General features: G+C 37.9%; 2 protein-coding genes across 2 annotated transcripts in view; both read left to right on the top strand.

Moving 5' to 3' along the window:
• The window catches only part of LOC143331839 (uncharacterized), a 3021-nt gene extending 2549 nt beyond the window's left edge, over positions 1–472 (top strand). The window contains exon 5 of the mRNA XM_076749023.1: positions 467–472. Coding sequence (XP_076605138.1) covers positions 467–472 — 6 coding nt within the window. The remainder of the gene's footprint in view (positions 1–466) is intronic.
• LOC143332141 (uncharacterized) overlaps positions 1–18863 on the top strand; it is a 27929-nt gene extending 9066 nt beyond the window's left edge. The window contains exons 14-55 of the mRNA XM_076749427.1: positions 1422–1481; positions 1663–1797; positions 2168–5005; positions 5264–5359; positions 5486–5581; positions 6283–6333; positions 6587–6652; positions 6852–6893; positions 7061–7105; positions 7210–7278; positions 7383–7430; positions 7527–7568; positions 7704–7748; positions 7835–7876; positions 7951–8019; positions 8118–8165; positions 8369–8410; positions 10152–10193; positions 10319–10363; positions 10751–10792; positions 11074–11115; positions 11241–11285; positions 11390–11458; positions 11563–11610; positions 11707–11748; positions 11884–11928; positions 12015–12056; positions 12131–12199; positions 12298–12345; positions 12540–12590; positions 12718–12762; positions 13121–13153; positions 13238–13285; positions 13763–13807; positions 14540–14587; positions 15442–15489; positions 15622–15663; positions 15763–15807; positions 15887–15928; positions 16024–16068; positions 16149–16184; positions 16311–18863. Of these exons, the coding sequence (XP_076605542.1) occupies positions 1422–1481; positions 1663–1797; positions 2168–5005; positions 5264–5359; positions 5486–5581; positions 6283–6333; positions 6587–6652; positions 6852–6893; positions 7061–7105; positions 7210–7278; positions 7383–7430; positions 7527–7568; positions 7704–7748; positions 7835–7876; positions 7951–8019; positions 8118–8165; positions 8369–8410; positions 10152–10193; positions 10319–10363; positions 10751–10792; positions 11074–11115; positions 11241–11285; positions 11390–11458; positions 11563–11610; positions 11707–11748; positions 11884–11928; positions 12015–12056; positions 12131–12199; positions 12298–12345; positions 12540–12590; positions 12718–12762; positions 13121–13153; positions 13238–13285; positions 13763–13807; positions 14540–14587; positions 15442–15489; positions 15622–15663; positions 15763–15807; positions 15887–15928; positions 16024–16068; positions 16149–16184; positions 16311–16396 (5027 nt within the window). The 3' untranslated portion in view covers positions 16397–18863. The remainder of the gene's footprint in view (positions 1–1421; positions 1482–1662; positions 1798–2167; positions 5006–5263; positions 5360–5485; positions 5582–6282; positions 6334–6586; positions 6653–6851; positions 6894–7060; positions 7106–7209; positions 7279–7382; positions 7431–7526; positions 7569–7703; positions 7749–7834; positions 7877–7950; positions 8020–8117; positions 8166–8368; positions 8411–10151; positions 10194–10318; positions 10364–10750; positions 10793–11073; positions 11116–11240; positions 11286–11389; positions 11459–11562; positions 11611–11706; positions 11749–11883; positions 11929–12014; positions 12057–12130; positions 12200–12297; positions 12346–12539; positions 12591–12717; positions 12763–13120; positions 13154–13237; positions 13286–13762; positions 13808–14539; positions 14588–15441; positions 15490–15621; positions 15664–15762; positions 15808–15886; positions 15929–16023; positions 16069–16148; positions 16185–16310) is intronic.

Genomic DNA, 18863 nt, shown 5'->3' with positions numbered 1-18863 from the left:
TCACTGACTGATGGATCATGTTTCATTTTCTCATTTCAGGGCTGCTTTTTTTAACATTGTGTTCATTTGTGACTGTGTTAATCAAGAAGCAAAGCATCAATGATTATCACCACAAAAGGTGTTTCATCGCAGATTACAGAGATTATTATTAGGAGAAGATTGATATCAGATTAATCTCTGTGTGTCCAATACAGACAAGCCTATCTCTATCAGAACTTGCCTGAGAATTAAAGGTCCAGCGTGTAGAATTTAGTGGCATCTAGTGGTGAGGTTGCAGATTGCAACCAACTGAATGCCCCTTGACTCTCTCCTACCTTACAGTGCCCTCTAGAGCCAGTGTTTGGTTTGTCCAATACACGCATTTGAAAACCCCCTGTGGTGGGCTAACTGTCTGCACCTGTAGTTTTTAGCTAAGCTAGGCTAAACCCATACCCACGTACATTTATGGCTTGTGTTGTTTTCTCAGATTTGATTGCTGGACTGCTTTTGTTTATTTGCCCCAAACAGCCTATGTACTGTCTGTAAAGATTACGTTAGCTGTACGTGATACCTTTTTCTTGCTGTTATTTACCTCTACTTCTTCTTTCTTCTTATCTCTGTACAAAAATTGTGCAAAATCAAAAAATAGGTTGAACTAGCAAACTCGTCTGAACATGTCTTCATCTCAGTTTGTGTTGCCTTAAGGGGATGCTGGTTGCAATAATTGTTGTCTTTATATGGACTGTACTGTAGTGGTGTCTCTAAATTTATAATATGTATAATATACTCCACTTCCTTGAGGGAAACAATGTCCCTTTTGCCACGCACGTTCGTCGTGGATGGCATCTATTCTACTAAGTCTGTGTGCCTGACCAATATCTGTACTAGGCACACAGGGACTGAATTGATCTTCTCATCTGACCACTTTTCACTGTGCTAGGTGTTTTTGATGACTCGGTAAAGACAAATCTATTTCACAAGGTGCTAATTGAGCTCTTAAGTGCTTAAGTTTTATACTGAACAGCCATTGCCTTTGTACTTTGTACTAATGGCAGTGAACCATTAGTACAAAGGGCAGCTAGATGGAGCTAATGGGCTGAGAACAACATTGACAGATTTCTGGATGAGTACATGAAACAACATTGTGATGTACTGTAGGATCTTCCAGTCATCACAGTGAATTATGTACTGTTGAAAAATGATGACTATAATAGTAGATACTATTACATTCTGCACATCTCCACAGTCAAGCTCTAAAACTTCGGCCTGATCGTTTTAACAATATAAGCTTTTGGTATGTTTTTAATCGTAGTGTTTTTAGTGCTGTAGTGCTTGTAGTGCTTCAGCAAGCATGCTTCTTTGTCGTGATGACTGCATTACAGGTCTGGTTACTGATTACGATTGCACTGTTATGTACTGTTTATCTTTATATGATACTTCAGTTCTCAAAGAGACAAAGGAAAGACACGCAATAAAAGAAGTTAAAGATGCCATTATTAAAGGTAATATTTTTGAAACTGTATGCATCCTCTTCACTTTTACTCTCAAAATCTCTTTTAAATTTCATATTGTCCTCATTAAATGCATTGATTTGGTATAGATTAATTCAGTGAAAACAAGAATGTACTCACTGCACACGAGAACCTTATAGTGTTGCTTATGAAGATATATTGTTGTTTACAGACCTCAAAGCTGTAGAAACTGTAAAGGAGGAGAAAAAAGAGAAAGAAGCCAAACTTGAGGAAACCAGAGAGATAAAACTAAAAGAAAAGCCAAGGAAGGAGCCCAAACCCCTTGAGAAGAAACCAAAGCCCAAAGGTAATTACACTTCATGATAAAAGTACAAAATATTTACATGTATATGTGTCAAAAATAAAAATACAGCTGTTACTTTTTGTAGAGTTGATGTGCAAAAGATGAAATATGTCCACAATGGGATGCTGCTGGATCCTTTGTTTGTTTAACTGTACAGTATATGTATATTTTATCACTATTAGTGCGTATCCTTAGCAGTATTTAACATGAAAAACAGATGTATATCACATGTTTCTCTAAACAAATTGTGGTACATATGAGTGATGTTCTGATATCTACACAAAGAACACGGGATACTTTGTTCACTGCTCCACCTTTAAGTCATCTTATGGCACACAAAAACTGATACTTTGATGATTTGATGAACTTTTAGAAGAAGAAGCAAAACCTTCTAAAGACAAAAAAGAAGCAAAGAAACCACCTAAAGAAGAGAAAGTGACGAAACCTCCTAAAGAAGAAAAAGAAGTGAAGAAACCTCTCAAAGAAAAGAAAGAGGTCAAGAAACTTCCCAAGGATAAGAAAGCAAAGAAAATTCTCAAAGAAGAGACAGAGGTGAAGAAACTTCACAAGGAAAAGATAGAAATAAAGAAACCTCTCAAAGAAGAGAAAGAAGTCAAGAGACCACCTAAAGAAGAAAGGGGAGTCAAGAAACCTGTCAAGGAAGAGAAAGAAGTCAAGAAACCACCTAAAAAAGAGAGAGAAGTCGAGAAACTTCTCAAAGTAGAAAAAGAAGTCAAGAAACCACAAAAAGAAGAGAAAGAAGTCAAGAAACCACCCAAAGAAGAGAAAGAAGTAAAGAAACTTCTCAAAGTAGAAAAAGAAGTCAAGAAACCACAAAAAGAAGAGAAAGAAGTCAAAAAACCACCCAAAGAAGAGAAAGAAGTAAAGAAACCACCTAAAGATGAGAAAGAAATCAAGAAACTTCTCAAAGTAGAAAAAGAAGTCAAGAAACCACAAAAAGAAGAGAAAGAAGTCAAGAAACCACGTAAAGAAGAGAAAGAAGTCAAGAAACTTCTCAAAGTAGACAAAGAAGTCAAGAAACCACAAAAAGAAGAGAAAGAAGTCAAGAAACCACCCAAAGAAAAAGAAGTAAAGAAACATCTCAAAGAAGAGAAAGAAGTCAAAAAACCACCCAAAGAAGAAAAAGAAGTAAAGAAACCCCCCAAAGAAGAGAAAGAAATCAAGAGACCACCTAAAGAAGAGAAAGAAGTCAAGAAACCATCCAAAGAAGAGGCAGAAATAAAGAAACCACCCAAAGAAGAGAAGGAAGTCAAGAAACCCCCCAAAGATGAGAGAGAAGTCAAGAGACCACCTAAAGAAGAGAAGGAAGTCAAGAAACTTGTCAAATTAGAAAAAGAAATCAAGAAACCCCCCAAAGAAGAGAAAGAAGTCAAAAAACCACCTAAAGAAGAGAAAGAAGTCAAGAAACCATCGAAAGGAGAGGCAGAAGTAAAGAAACCACCTAAAGAAGAGAAAGAAGTCAAGAAACCATCGAAAGAAGAGGCAGAAGTAAAGAAACCACCTAAAGAAAAGAGGGAAGTCAAGAAACCTGTCAAATTAGAAAAAGAGGTCAAGAAACCTCTCAAAGTAGAAAAAGAAGTCAAGAAACCACCCAAAGAAGAGAAAGAAGCCAAGAAACCACCTAAAGATGAGAGGGAAGTCAAGAGACCACCTAAAGATGAGAAAGAAGTAAAGAAACCACTCAAAGAAGAAAAAGAAGTCACAAAACCACCTAAAGAAAAGACAGAAGTCAAGAAAACACATAAAGAAGAAAAAGAAGTCAAGAAACCATCCAAAGAAGAGGCAGAAGTTAAGAAACCTCATAAAGAAGAAAAAGAAGCCAAGAAACCATCTAAAGAGGAGACAGAACTGAAGAAACCTCCTAAAGAAGACAAAGAAGTCAAGAAACCACATAAAGAAGAGAAAGAAATCAAGAAGCCATCCAAAGAAGAGGTAGAAATCAAGAAACCTCCTAAAGAAGACAAAGAAGTAAAGAAACCACCCAAAGAAGAGAAAGAAATCAGGAAACCTCCTAAAGAAGAAAAAGAAGTCAAGAAACCACCTACAGAAGAGAAAGACCACAGACAAGAGAAGAAATCTCCCAAAGAGGACAAAGATGTAAAGACACCTGCTAAAGAAGAGAGAGAAGTCAAGAAACCACCCAAAGAAGAAAAGGAGAAGAAACCTATCAAAGGTGAAACAGAAGTCAAGAAACCACCAAAAGAAGAGAAAGTCAAGAAAGCATCCAAAGAACAAAAAGTCAAGAAATCCCCTACAGAAGACATAGACTTGAAACCATCTAAGGAGAAGAAACCTAAAGAACTGAAAGAAGTAAAGAAGCCTTCGGAGGAAAGGAAAGAAGTGAGGAGACCCATTAAAGAGGAGAGGGATGAAAGGGAGACACCTACGGGGGAGAAACAAATTAAGAAACCTACCAAAGAAAAAGACGAAAAAGAGGTTAAGAGGCCCTCTAAAGATAAGAAAGAAGTGAAGCCTTCCACTGAAGAGAAAGACGAGAGGGTGGAGAAGCCTACCAAGGTAGAGAAAGAAGTCAAGAAGCCCTCTAAAGAAAAGAAGGAAGTCATGAAAGACAAGAAGCCTTCGAAGGAAGAGAAAGAAGAGAAAACGCCTTCCGTAAAAGAAGTAAGGAAGCCTTCTAAAGAAGAGACAGAAATGAAGAAGCCTGTGGAGGAAAAACCTCCCAAAAAAGAGAAAGAAGTTACAAAAGAAGAGAAAGAACCAACAAAGCCTACGAAGGCAAAAAGGCACCTAAAAGAAGAAAAGGTAGAAGTACTGCCTCCAAAAGAAGAACGAGAACCAAGGAAGCCCTCAAAAGAAGAGAAGGAGCCAGAAAAAACACCTAAAGAGGCCAAAGAAGTCAAAAAGCCTCCCAAAGAGGAGAAAGCAGTAACAAAACCAGCAAAAGAAGAACCAGAAAAGATCTCAAAAGAGAAGAAACAACCAGAGGTGAAAGAGGACGAAAAGCAAAAGAGGCCTTCCAAAGAAATGGCAGTACCAAAGAAGCCCTCCAAAGAAGAAGAGAAACCTTCCAAGGTGAAGGTCGAGGTCAAGAAGATTCCCAAAGAAGAAAGGGAACCAAAGAAGATCTCAAAGGAAGAAAAGGAGCCAACAAAGTCTTCCAAAGAAGAGAAAGAAATCAAGACGACTCTCAAAGACAAGGAATCTGTCAGGAAGAAGGACACTAAGACAGGTAATGCATGGCCCAGCCATGTAAAAAAGCATTGGCATCCACTGAGCCATACCTTGACCACCTTCATAACAATACAGTATTTGTAAGCATTAGTTGTACTTTCTGATGTGCTTACACATAGAGAGTCCCAAAGAAATACCCAACTGGCATCTAAAGTAGGCTAAATAAATTGATATGTTTTCTTTGTTCACTGACGGGTATATTTCTTCTCTACTTTTTATGTGGAACTGTTCAATGACATTTGACTTTTTATTTCAGACACTAAACCCAAAAAGGCCGTAAGGAAGATTAAAGTAGTCAAGAAGGAGGTTGTGTCTGTCCTGAAGAAGGAACATCTTAATGTTACAAAAGCAGGTCAGACAATACAGTAAAAGAGCAGGTCACAGTGATGTTTTATCTTTATGGTTAGTATTTGAACAATGAAATGAAAAAAATCATGATACTGAAATTGTAGAATAAACTTTCTGCTTTTAATTTCAGCTGAGGAACCAAAGAAGGCAGTAAAGGTGCTAAAAACTGTGAAAAAGCAAATAGTTCCTGTCCTGAAAAAGGAACATCTTAATGTCACAAAAACAGGTAAGTAGAAATCACACTTTAAGACACCAGTGTGTCAAGAGGAATCTGCCTGTATTCAAAACTACTGTTCTAGTAACACATTTGCATAAATTAGGTGAATTAAGGCGGATGCTATCCCCTTCGTTAGCAAAATGACCTTGTTAACCTTCCATCCCCTCTCTCCATGCCCCAGTAACAGAGAGAGTGAATATGTTATTCTAGTCTGCCTGACTTATTGATTCGTTATCTGACTGAGGTTTGTGCAAGTTAGAATCTATGGAAATATCAGTAGTCTAACTGCGCTGTGTATTGATCAATCCTGTCTGTGGGGCTGAACAAGCAAATGGGTTTGTAATTGGACCTTTTTTCTCGGTCCCACCTTTGTGTCAGTTTTGTCTTGAATTTATAATTTTCTCTAAAATACATATTACATGTTCTCAATCCTGTATTGTAGTTTATGTGCAGTATATACACTGTTGTTTGCAGAGTAGTGTCACTTTTATGAGCAAAGTAACAAGTAGCAACATATAGTCACAGAAGAGCAAGAGGATCATAGAGACACACTGTTGCCTGTAGTATTCCTATAATATTCCTAGTTTGCACAGAGTGCTGCTGTTACATGCTACCTAATGCCTGCAGTGATGCAGTTTTGTAAGTAGATAGATTTAATGTGAAGCTCAGATGAGCTAATGAATTCTATTTTTAATATCTTCCAATGATAGCGGTTCCTGAAGTTCCTAAAGTGAAAGCCAAACCAGAACCTGCAAAGAAAGGTATGATGTTATTCAGCTGTTTAGATGCTCCAAAACCTTAAAGCTTATTAATCTTTAATCAGCCCTTTCAATAATCACAAATGATTAAATAATTAATTACATTTAACTATATTTTAGGCAGATTTGCATATTTTTTGTTTGCTGACACTGACCTTTTATGTGTAGCACACATAAAAAGATATATATCCAGTGTCACATAATAAACATTTTATTTTTACGACTAAGGCTTTTTGATGTCATAATTTTCCACCAGTGGCAGCTCCCAAAGAGCCCAAGAAGGAACCAAAGCAAAAAATCAAACGTAAACCTGTAAAACCAGGTAATGCAAAGACTCACTGATGCTGCAGTCTGACCCATTTGGGGAATATCTCACTCAGAGAGAAATATTTTTCAGTATCTTCCAGGGACAATAGCTTAAATCAGCAATGTTGCAGTGTGCCAACATAAGAACATCATGTTAAAAGTAACTCGTCAAAAGGCAAAGCTACGCTAACTTTGTGCCTTATTTTGTGACACAGAAGTTCCAAAGGAAAAGGCCAAAGCAGCTCCTGCTAAGAAAAGTAACACACACACACACACACACACACACACACACACATACACACATTATCATATTGTTACTGTATAAGTCACATCTTTGTGAAAATGTTTTCATCACCAAAATGATTCATCGTCTCAATGAAATAAAACTATCCTGCTGTAAGAAACATTTTGCTCTGACACACAGAAGCTGTTCCTAAAGAAAAGGTCAAACCAGCCATCTTGAAAAAAGGTAAGAGTGTTGCATGTTAAAATACAAATATAAAGATCAAACTAACCACATACTGTTCACTTACTGACTGTATGTGTTTGTTATTTTCTAATGTCTGCTGACAGAACCAGAGGCCCCTCCCAGAAATGCCTCTCTGGTGAAAGAGAGAGTCAAAATAGTGCCTATGAAAAAAGGTAATTCTCTTTGGTTTGTAGTTTCATTGGTTTCAGTTTGTTCCATGTTTTAGCGAGTTGGGTCAATGATCTTAAATATACATCTGTTTTTTGTTCTTTTTCAGAAGTCAAGGCGCCAAAGGAGAAAGTCAAAGCAGTCTCTGCAAAGACAGGTACGACACACTTTAGATACTGTGTTTCAAAGATTTTACAGAAATGTTTCTGATGTAAATAATAACACTAACTTTGTGCTCTGTTTTGTGACACAGAAGTTCCAAAGGAAAAGGCCAAAGCAGCTCCTGCTAAGAAAGGTAACAAATACATTATTGTTGTATAAGTCACATCTTCGTGATAATGTTTTCATCACTAAAATGATTCATCATCATCAAGTATTTCAAAGATTTTGGTTTTGCTCATTAAACATCATGTTATTCTTTCTTCAACAGCCAAGGTTTCAAAACAGAAGCCAAAGCCAGTTCTTACAAAGAGAGGTAAGACCTAACCCTTTATTTAGCCTTATTGTTCCAGTGTGTCACCTCATGTCCTGGAATGACAAACCTAAAATCTCTTTACATAGAAGCTGCTCCACTCAAGACAAAACCAGCCCCGCTGGTCAAAGGTAAGAGGACACTAATCAACATGTGTGCTGGTGTTTGAAAATGGAGCCTCCTGCTCATTCACTCTGTCTTACAGAGGCACAAGCACCACACAAGAATGTCTCGCTAACAAGGGAGAAGGTCAAGGTTGTGCCGCTGAAGAAAGGTTTGTCTGTTTGTTTACAGCTAGCTTTCATATTTTGGATTTACTCACCTCTTTTAATCAACTCAAATCATTTCGCTGTAATATTTTGTCTTTCATAGCACCTGTCACTCCAAAAGAGAAAGTCAAACCAGCACCAACGAAGAAAGGTACTTAAACTAGTTTCACCAGTCAGATGTCATCCATGTTCATATCATTGCTTTAGGCTGGATGCTTGAATTATGTGTCGTCAGAATTTATTGTAGACTTACGTATTATACTGCAGTAGTTTCTGCTGACTGAAATCAGCGATGTGGCTGTACCAAATGTTTCTGAGGTAAACACTAACTTTGTGCCTTATTTTGTGACACAGACGTTCCAAAGGAAAAGGCCAAAGCAGCTCCTGCTAAGAAAGGTAACAAACACATTATTACTGTATAAGTCACATTTTTGTGATAATGTTTTCATCACCAACATGATTCATCGTCTCAATGAAATAAAACTATCCTGCTGTAAGAAACGTTTTGCTTTGACACACAGAAGCTGTTCCTAAAGAAAAGGTCAAACCAGCCATCTTGAAAAAAGGTAAGAGTGTTGCATGTTATAATACAAATATAAATATCAAACTAACCACATACTGTACACTTACTGACTGTATGTGTTTGTTATTTTCTAATGTCTGCTGACAGAACCAGAGGCCCCTCCCAGAAATGCCTCTCTGGTGAAAGAGAGAGTCAAAATAGTGCCTATGAAAAAAGGTAATTCTCTTTGGTTTGTAGTTTCATTGGTTTCAGATTGTTCCATGTTTTAGTGAGTTGGGTCAATGATCTTAAACATACATCTGTTTTTTGTTCTTTTTCAGAAGTCAAGACGCCAAAGGAGAAAGTCAAAGCAGTCTCTGTAAAGACAGGTACGACACACTTTAGATATTTCAAACAACACGTTCATCACATCAGGGGGTTTTGGTTTTACACACTGAACATCATTTAATGTGTTTTCTGTAGCAGCTCAGGTTCATCACGTCAACAACCTGCTAAAATACACAGTATATTGTCAACTCCATTTATATCATTGAGGATGGCCTAAATAATAGAAACACCTCTCTGTGTAATGCAACACAGTTCAACAGCAGCACAAACTACGATCTTACAGCTCAATCAAAACCTCTTAAAACAGTTTAAGCAAACACTTATGACCTTCATGAAGTCAGGATTTATTGCAGGACTTCTGTATTATACTGCATTAGTTTTAGTGAGGTGTACCTAATAAACTGGCAACTGAGAGTATATAAACACTGTTTATAGTTGACACAAATAATGTTCTTCAACACTGTACTAAAACTCCTAAAAACTACTCACATGAAGAAAACTTTTGATTTCTCTAGAATGTGATTGTTGTGTTTTCGTGCAGGGATACGAACTGACATCAGCGCTGTGGTGCTGTTCCAAATGTTTCTGATGTAAACAATAACACACATTTTGTGCTTTGTTTTGTGACACAGAAGTACCAAAGGAAAAGGCCAAAGCAGCTCCTGCTAAGAAAAGTAACACACACACACACACACACACATTATCATATTGTTACTGTATAAGTCACATTTTTGTGATAATGTTTTAATCACCAAAATGATTCATCGTCTCAATGAAATAAAACTATCCTGCTGTAAGAAACGTTTTGCTTTGACACACAGAAGCTGTTCCTAAAGAAAAGGTCAAACCAGCCATCTTGAAAAAAGGTAAGAGTGTTGCATGTTGTAATATACATAGAAATATCAAACTAACCACATACTGTACACTTACTGACTGTATGTGTTTGTTATTTTCTAATGTCTGCTGACAGAACCAGAGGCCCCTCCCAGAAATGCCTCTCTGGTGAAAGAGAGAGTCAAAATAGTGCCTATGAAAAAAGGTAATTCTCTTTGGTTTGTAGTTTCATTGGTTTCAGTTTGTTCCATGTTTTAGTGAGTTGGGTCAATGATGTTAAACATACATCTGTTTTTTGTTCTTTTTCAGAAGTCAAGGCGCCAAAGGAGAAAGTCAAAGCAGTCTCTGCAAAGACAGGTACGACACACTTTAGATTCTGTGTTTCAAAGATTTTACAGAAATGTTTCTGATGTAAATAATAACACTAACTTTGTGCTCTGTTTTGTGACACAGAAGTTCCAAAGGAAAAGGCCAAAGCAGCTCCTGCTAAGAAAGGTAACAAACACATTATTGTTGTATAAGTGACATCTTTGTGATAATGTTTTAATCACCAAAATGATTCATCATCACAATGAAATAAAACTATCCTGCTGTAAGAAACGTTTTGCTCTGACACACAGAAGCTGTTCCTAAAGAAAAGGTCAAACCAGCCATCTTGAAAAAAGGTAAGAGTGTTGCATGTTAAAATGTACATAGAAATATCAAACTAACCACATATTCTCTGGTAAAAGAGAGGGTCAAAATAGCGTCTATGAAAAATGGTAAAATAAAATAAAAACCTGCTAAAATATACAATATATTGTCCACTCTATAATAGAAACACCTCTCTGTATAATGCACACAGTTCAACAGCAGCACAAACTACGATCTTACAGCTCAATCAACACCTCTTAAAACAGCTTAAGCAAAAACTTATGACCCTCATGAAGTCAGGATTTATTGCACTTTCGTTTTATACTGCAGTAGTTTCTGCTGACTGAAATCAGCGATGTGGCGCTGTACCAAATGTTTCTGATGTAAACACTAACTTTGTGCCTTATTTTGTGACACAGACGTTCCAAAGGAAAAGGCCAAAGCAGCTCCTGCTAAGAAAGGTAACAAACACATTATTACTGTATAGTGACATCTTTGTGATAATGTTTTCATCACCAAAATAAGGACTTTTGTACTGCGTTAGATTTAAACACTGTTTACAGTTTAGACAAATAATGTTCTTCAGTTCCTTCCAGGAACAATAACTTAAATCAGTAATGTGGCACTCTGCTAACATCACTACATTATCAGTGTACAGTGCAAATATTTTTTCTGTAAACCTTAATAGTAACTCGCCAAAAGGCAAAGCTACGCTAACTTTGTGCCTTATTTTGTGACACAGACGTTCCAAAGGAAAAGGCCAAAGCAGCTCCTGCTAAGAAAAGTAACACACACATTATTATTGTATAAGTCACTTCTTTGTGATAATGTTTTCATCACCAACATGATTCATCGTCTCAATGAAATAAAACTGTCCTGCTGTAAGAAACGTTTTGCTTTGACACACAGAAGCTGTTCCTAAAGAAAAGGTCAAACCAGCCATCTTGAAAAAAGGTAAGAGTGTTGCATGTTATAATACAAATATAAATATCAAACTAACCACATACTGTTCACTTACTGACTGTATGTGTTTGTTATTTTCTAATGTCTGCTGACAGAACCAGAGGCCCCTCCCAGAAATGCCTCTCTGGTAAAAGAGAGAGTCAAAATAGTGCCTATGAAAAAAGGTAATTCTCTTTGGTTTGTAGTTTCATTGGTTTCAGTTTGTTCCTTGTTTTAGTGAGTTGAGTCAATGATCTTAAACATACATCTGTTTTTTGTTCTTTTTCAGAAGTCAAGGCGCCAAAGGAGAAAGTCAAAGCAGTCTCTGCAAAGACAGGTACGACACACTTTAGATACTGTATTTCAAAGATTTTACAGAAATGTTTCTGATGTAAATAATAACACTAACTTTGTGCTCTGTTTTGTGACACAGAAGTTCCAAAGGAAAAGGCCAAAGCAGCTCCTGCTAAGAAAGGTAACAAAGACATTATTGTTGTATAAGTGACATCTTCGTGATAATGTTTTAATCACCAAAATGATTCATCATCATCAAGTATTTCAAAGATTTTGGTTTTGCTCATTGAACATCATGTTATTCTTTCTTCAACAGCCGAGGTTTCAAAACAGAAGCCAAAGCCAGTTCTTACAAAGAGAGGTAAGACCTAACCCTTTATTTAGCCTTATTGTCCCAATGTGTCACCTCATGTCCTGGAATGACAAACCTAAAATCTCTTTACATAGAAGCTGCTCCACTCAAGACAAAACCAGCCCCGCTGGTCAAAGGTAAGAGGACACTAATCAACATGTGTGCTGGTGTTTGAAAATGGAGCCTCCTGCTCATTCACTCTGTCTTACAGAGGCACAAGCACCACACAAGAATGTCTCGCTAACAAAGGAGAAGGTCAAGGTTGTGCCGCTGAAGAAAGGTTCGTCTGTTTGTTTACAGCTAGCTTTCATATTTTGGATTTGCTCACCTCTTTTAATCAACTCAAATCATTTCGCTGTAATATTTTGTCTTTCATAGCACCTGTCACTCCAAAAGAGAAAGTCAAACCAGCACCAACGAAGAAAGGTACTTAAACTAGTTTCACCAGTCAGATGTCATCCATGTTCATATCATGCTTTAGGCTGGATGCTTGAATTATGTGTCATCGGGAATATTAGTGTGCACGCAAGCTGCATCAGTTGTGAATGAGCTTCAGTAACATGCACACAAAGTGCTGAAATTGGCCAACAGACGGATATTTTTGTTGTTATTTGTTTCAGACGCTGAGGCTCTCAAGGAGAAGAAGGCCGAGCCAGTGACTCCAACGAAAGGTTTATTTGTCATTTATCTCACACTCTTTCATCTTTAAATGAGGTTGTAGTTTTGCAACAGTGGCTTCTTTCTCATTTCTCACTTTACTGTGTACATCAGAATTAATAGAGCCGTGTGTTTTTCTAGCCCCTGTTATCAAAGCAAAACCTAGATCTGCTGAGAAGAGGAAAGGTACGCGGCAGACGTGTGCTTCTGTAGAGCTGAAGTCGCTAATATTAGCATGTGGCCGCTGATACAGACAATGTGCTTTACTGCCACATGAACATGATGCAAAATGTGTCATTTTCAGTTTGGTCTTTTTCATCTTTAAACGTGACTTGAACATTTGCATTCTTTGCTATAAGCAGGCAAATTTGTTTTAATGAATTCTGAAAAGACGAAGAGACCAAGAGCTTGATATTCATAGAGACTAGATGCTTTATTTAAGCTAAAGCTGCTTCATGTAGGTGTGAAAAGTTTCATTGGATAAGTCATCTGTCACTCATCAAAAAGCAAGAATCATCACTTCTTTTCTCCTCTCCCCCTTCAGAACCAGAGGCCAAGCCAGCTCTTGCCAAAAAAGGTAATGAAGCCATGATCCATCATTACGTAGCACAAAGCTAACTATGCTTCATAACTGAACTCATTTTCATCCTGCACTGCTCAGCACCTGAGGTTAAAAAGGAGAAGCCAAAGCCAGCTCCTGAAAAGAAAGGTATATATTTCATTAATTGGACATCATCTTTGAGATCTATTTTTAAGATGTGACAGTTCACAAGTTAAAAAAATGTTGAAAAGTGTTTTTCATTTGAATCAGCTCCGTCTAAAACAGAGGCTGAGAAAAAGAAGGAAAAGGTCAAATCCCCCCTGAAAAAGAAAGGTAGCCTGTCAAAATCATCTGCCTGCAGATGATTTTCTGACGTTGTAGCTTCGAAGAAATATTGTTATCACCTACACTCAGCTGCCGGTTTATTCGGTACACCTGGCTAAAGCGAATGCACTTTAATACAACACAATGAATTCTGCCTGTATGAAGGTTACAACGTTCAGGTATTCAGGTATCATGCTGTTGAACTGTATTGAGTTATGCAGTTACTGCATTAGTTTTAGCCTGCTGTACCTATCATAATACTGTAGTATTACAAAGCTATTAACTGAGAATCAGTAAATGCTCGTATTCTTATTCACTCAGAGCCCAAAGTACCAGGAGACAAAGTCAAACCAGCCGTTAAAAAAGGTACAAAAACAATAACAGACATCTCATAAAGTCATGTTTGCAAATGCAACTAAACCTAAACATGATAATCCAATCTTTGGGTCACTGAGGCTTTTTCCTTTAATGTGCTGTAAATTTATGGGAAGCACAATTAAATATTTATTGCATTTTCTCCCTGATGGCCCTACACCGATGAGAAAAAGGCCAGTGGACATTAACAATATGTTGTAAATGTTGACATGTGTGAAGCATAACCAGACGCTTTGCAGCCTCTGATTAGGCCAAATAAAAGCTCCTATGGTCGACATAACATGTAGAGAATATGAAATATGGATTATATAGAGCCAAAGGCTTCAACAGGGAATAAACTAAATAATCTAGCTGAGTGGTTTTCTCAGATAACTGTTAATTTTCTTCATATATTATGAGGAAATAGCATCAGACTGTATGTCAGATTTATATTTGAGGAGATGATGTAAAGCCTGAAAGAGAGATAAAACAGCACCAAGAAATAAAGATGCATGAAGACTTTTTCCTCACAGTCATCTGATGAAAAGCACAAAGCTTTCTAACGCTTATTGCAGCTTTCTAGGCGCAGACTCTTCATGTTGTGCAAGCTGCTTTAAGCTCTTAGACGTTCACTTTTGTTGTGCTGATGCTTTGGCTCAAGCTGCAATATGCATTTTTGGACAATGAGCTTCTGCTGTCGAGTTCCTGCGTGTCCCACGTGTGACCTCAATTTTCCTTTTGCAGAGCCAGAGACTCCTAAAGAGAAGGAGAAACCTGCTGCAGTGAAGAAAGGTACCATTACTTTACATATCACCATTATTTAGATTATTGTGCAACAGGCTTCACACTCAGTTTGATGATGCATTTCTTACTCATATACTTACTTTTATACATCCAGAAAATAAAGAAATGTATGTTTTATCGGTTGCGTTTTCTTCCTGATGATGCAGCCATGATTAGGGAAAAGACCAAACCAGTCCATGTGAAGAAAGGTACATTTGTGGTGGTTCAGTAGAGGCAGCCCTTCATGTAACCCGCAGTGGTACTCTGAGTGTAACATGTAATCTGATTACAACATGAAGGCCTGTAGATGCAGTTATTGGGTTATTCAGAGGGAAAACCTGCTGCTGCTGAAGCCTGAGAACATTTTCCTGCTGAATGTGAAAGTGTATTTGAATCCTTTATATAGAAAACATCTGAAATTAAGATCTATAAACCTGTTTTTATTCAGCAAGAAAATATTCTGTTAGAAATGTCAGATTTATAGACAATAACAATATTGATTTTTTTTTGTCTATAAATCTTAAGGCTCGTAGACCATAAGTGCAGAGAGAGTTGAACCATGTTTTCCAGTATCTTACTGAACATGCATGCTGGTAGTGTTAACAGAAGAAGTCTCTTGGTGGTGATGTTTTCAGTCTTTGGCATGTCTGCTCATAACCACTTGTATATCATTTTGAAGAGATGCTGCAGTAAATCAGCCACAGCCAACATCAATGTCATTGTGAAACTACTGTAGTAAAACATGCACATGCTACTCTGGCTTACACAAGGCAAACAGAAACCCCCTTTTGCTTTCCCTGCGGGAGTAAACAACTTTGTAATTGCTCTTGCTTACTTGGGTTTCTTCTGTATTTGTGAAACAGAACCAGAGATTTTAAAAGAAAAGGTCAAACCCAGTGCAGCAAAGAAAGGTACTGCATGCAATCAGCTCTGAGTACATCAGTGAATCTACGAAAGGGAGCAAATTTATGTAAAACACTAAGACTGCAGCTGCTGATCATGGGGACTAATCATGGCTTGTAACCATTTGTAATTTATTGCAGAGGACAGAGTTCTTAAAGAAAAACCAGAGCGTGTAAAGAAAGGTATCTTGATCGTTAAGACATATTACGACCAGAGAAACAGTTTGCTGTGTTACTTCACACTGGAGATCTGAATTATGTATGAACCTTTATTTATCCCAGAAAAACCAATTGAGAAGAAGACAGCCAAAGAGGAGAAAGCTAAAGGTAGGGTGTGAAATCACCAGCAGTTGTAGGCTGCCCTGCAGGAAGCTAACAGTCACTGATGTTGTGTTGCTGTTTACAGAGGACAGAGTTCTTAAAGAGATACAGGAGCCTGCAAAGAAAGGTAGAACTGTTTGTTAAGCAACTCAATTTTGTATGTGTGAAATAATCCACTGGAGCTTCACTTTACTTATGCACAAAAATTCCTTTTTGTTGCAGAAAAATCTGCTGAGAAGAAAGTTGCCAAGGAGGAGAAAGTAAAAGGTATTACACCGTGGAGCTGTAATTTGGCTGATGTAACACTGCACTGTTTCATGGTTAACATCATGTTCTCTCTCCGGCAGCAGAGCCTTCTGTGTCAGACAGCTTTCTTATGGAAGGTAAGTCCAAATTCCCTCCTCATAAGCAAAATGCAACACAAGTGTGCAAACCGTGCCCTCAGTTTCCTCCCGGGATGCCAGAGAGAGGCGAGGAACGTGATGTACTGCCTGTTCCTCCCTCCTCAGATGAGCTGCCCTACTTCCAGTGTTTCTTTGTGGACGAGGACGAGGCCCAGTTCCCGTTCTACGCCTTCTCACCACTGCAGATTTGAGGCTTCAGTCTGATCCGGTCTGAGGTTTACAATTTAATCAATTTACTGATAATGACAAGGTCACGTCACGCCCTGCGCTGCGCTGCTGAGACCGTCTCCAGGAGAAAACCCCGGGTAGCAGAGGATGATGGGTGATTTCATGCGATGGACCGGTTTTATTTTTATTTCCAGATTTGGTTGAGCTCTCGTACCAAATACGTGCAGCCAGGGTCATTCCTTTCCATTTTTTTTATTTATTTATTTAGTGTGAGTGTGAGCGGTGGATATCATGAGGGTATTTAAATGGAACAATATTAACCTTATGTGGGGCATTCATTGAGATCCTCACAGCAACACACGCAAATATGAATATGATGGTGCATTTTTTATGGAATATGTTCAACTATGCTGTAAACAGGGTACAAAAAATGCCCACTGTTGCTGATTCAAGCCGGGCAGGTGTTCAGTTCCTCAAAGGCCACATTTACTTGAGAAGTGGTTTGTACAGTAATCTGCATTTTTACGCTGAGTCATCTGTGTAACTTGAGCTTTTTCATTCATTGCATTGTAGATGGCAACGTTTTTAATGCTCAGCTCATCCTGCTCTTGAATCAACAATTGGGCATTTGTAGTGTTTCTGCTTAATTCCATAATTTCAGTCAATTTAAGGAAACGTCTCACACATATTCCTCTATTTCTTCCCTCATGGGTACAAACAAGGAATGAAAGCATTAACGAAAGGAAAGGATTATTTTGTCTGTTTCTGTCTACTTGTTATGTGTCAGAAGGAATGACCATGCACTGTATATGAGAGCTCCCAACACTACCTGAAACACCACCTTTAAAGTCTTATTAAACTGTAGACATGCGCACCAGCGTTGGTGCTAAAAGCAAGCATTGCATTGTCTGCACTGTCAGAATGAGGTTTGAGTTCATGTGAACTTTTTCTACCATCAAGGATCAGATTCATTCTCTGGTTGGACGACACTTTGTTTTCCAGCTGCTCGCTCATTTGAATTTGATGCCGCGTGTTTGAGTCGATGACGAGAGGGCGAGTTGAAGTCTATTCCTGCACTGTTGTCAAAGATGTTCCACAAGCTGGAACATTAAAAGTAAAGTAGGGCACATGTGATTACTTTTTTGTCAGTCAAAAGGGATGACCGCTGCGGTTAACAGCAGTTCCTTGATAGACCAAAAACACACTGTCACTGACCTGAGTGAGTGGCTGTTTGTCTGTGTGCACAACGTAGAAACACGATACACTTTAGCAACCTTTTGAACATGTTCTTTGAAACCAGAACGGGTCAGAAAATGTTTAAAAGTCTTTGAAAGTATCATCTATTGTATGTTTTTAACACATATAACATGATATTAATGCATACATCATTGTATTATATCATATATTATTAACACAAAGGGTCACAGGAGTCACATCACAGTTCCTGAGTATCCTGTGTGTGTGATGTACAGAGTGGCTTACATGATTTCAGATTTTAAATACTGTAATTGGTGAAAAGAGGAAATCCAATCAGGTGTTTGAAATCTCTGAAGTGATGAAGAGAGCTGCAAGAATCAGCTCCTCAGCAGGTTTATTTATGAACCTTAATGTTGCTAACGCGGTGATGTTGAGTGTAGCATTTCCATCTTTGATTGAACCCGCACACGGTGTGATTGCACAGGGCGTCACGTGTTCGGCCAGATGACCTCAGATGTGAAATGGTGCATTATTTCTCAGCGTGTACCAGCTGCTGTTTACATATGGCTCTTTACATTTTTGCTCCATATGCTGCATAGAAGAAATAGATTACAGCTTGTGGCACTAATCCCAAATCTACTCAGAAGCAAATCCACTTATCTTTTTTATTGAAATAACAGAAGCACACTCTTTGTCAGTCTATAGATGGCGCATAAGGTCCTCTCCAGTAACTGTACTGTAACAGATGGAGTTTTATGGAGATGCTTCACCATCACTGATGAAGCTGTGTTGTCCCCAAACTGACAGCGTCTTGAATATTTATATGAGCTATTGGATTTCAGTAAGGATGTTGTTGCTCAAATCATTTTATTGCATTATATTTTAGACTCACTTTAACAAGATAAGAATGTGCAATACATACATTTTTAAATATCTGAGTGATCAAAGCACTGTATGTTTGTCTACTAGCCCTTAAATGAAATGTGCATGGTGTGTGTGTTTTATGCTCTCGAATTAATTTGTGGCACTTTTAGAACAGCAACACTAAATACTTGAACTTATTCGACAGCAATAACTGACATTTGTTGCTCAGTTGTGTTGCTGACATGATTTAAGTGCCCTAGCCGTTCATATTTAAAATGATCTCATTGTAAATAGTCAAATAAATGTAAAAACAGACAGTTTAACTGCCCTGTAACTGCAGTTCGAGTCACATGATGTATCATTTGTCCGTTACATCGTCCTTATGCTTGTGAATAGAGGCAATTTGGCATTAAAACAGCAGTGCAAGTG

Source organism: Chaetodon auriga, chromosome 14 (genome assembly GCF_051107435.1).
Source record: "Chaetodon auriga isolate fChaAug3 chromosome 14, fChaAug3.hap1, whole genome shotgun sequence".
Taxonomy (NCBI): domain Eukaryota; kingdom Metazoa; phylum Chordata; class Actinopteri; order Chaetodontiformes; family Chaetodontidae; genus Chaetodon; species Chaetodon auriga.
The sequence above is the reverse complement of the archived record's forward strand: the minus strand, read 5'-3'. Positions and strand labels throughout refer to the sequence as shown.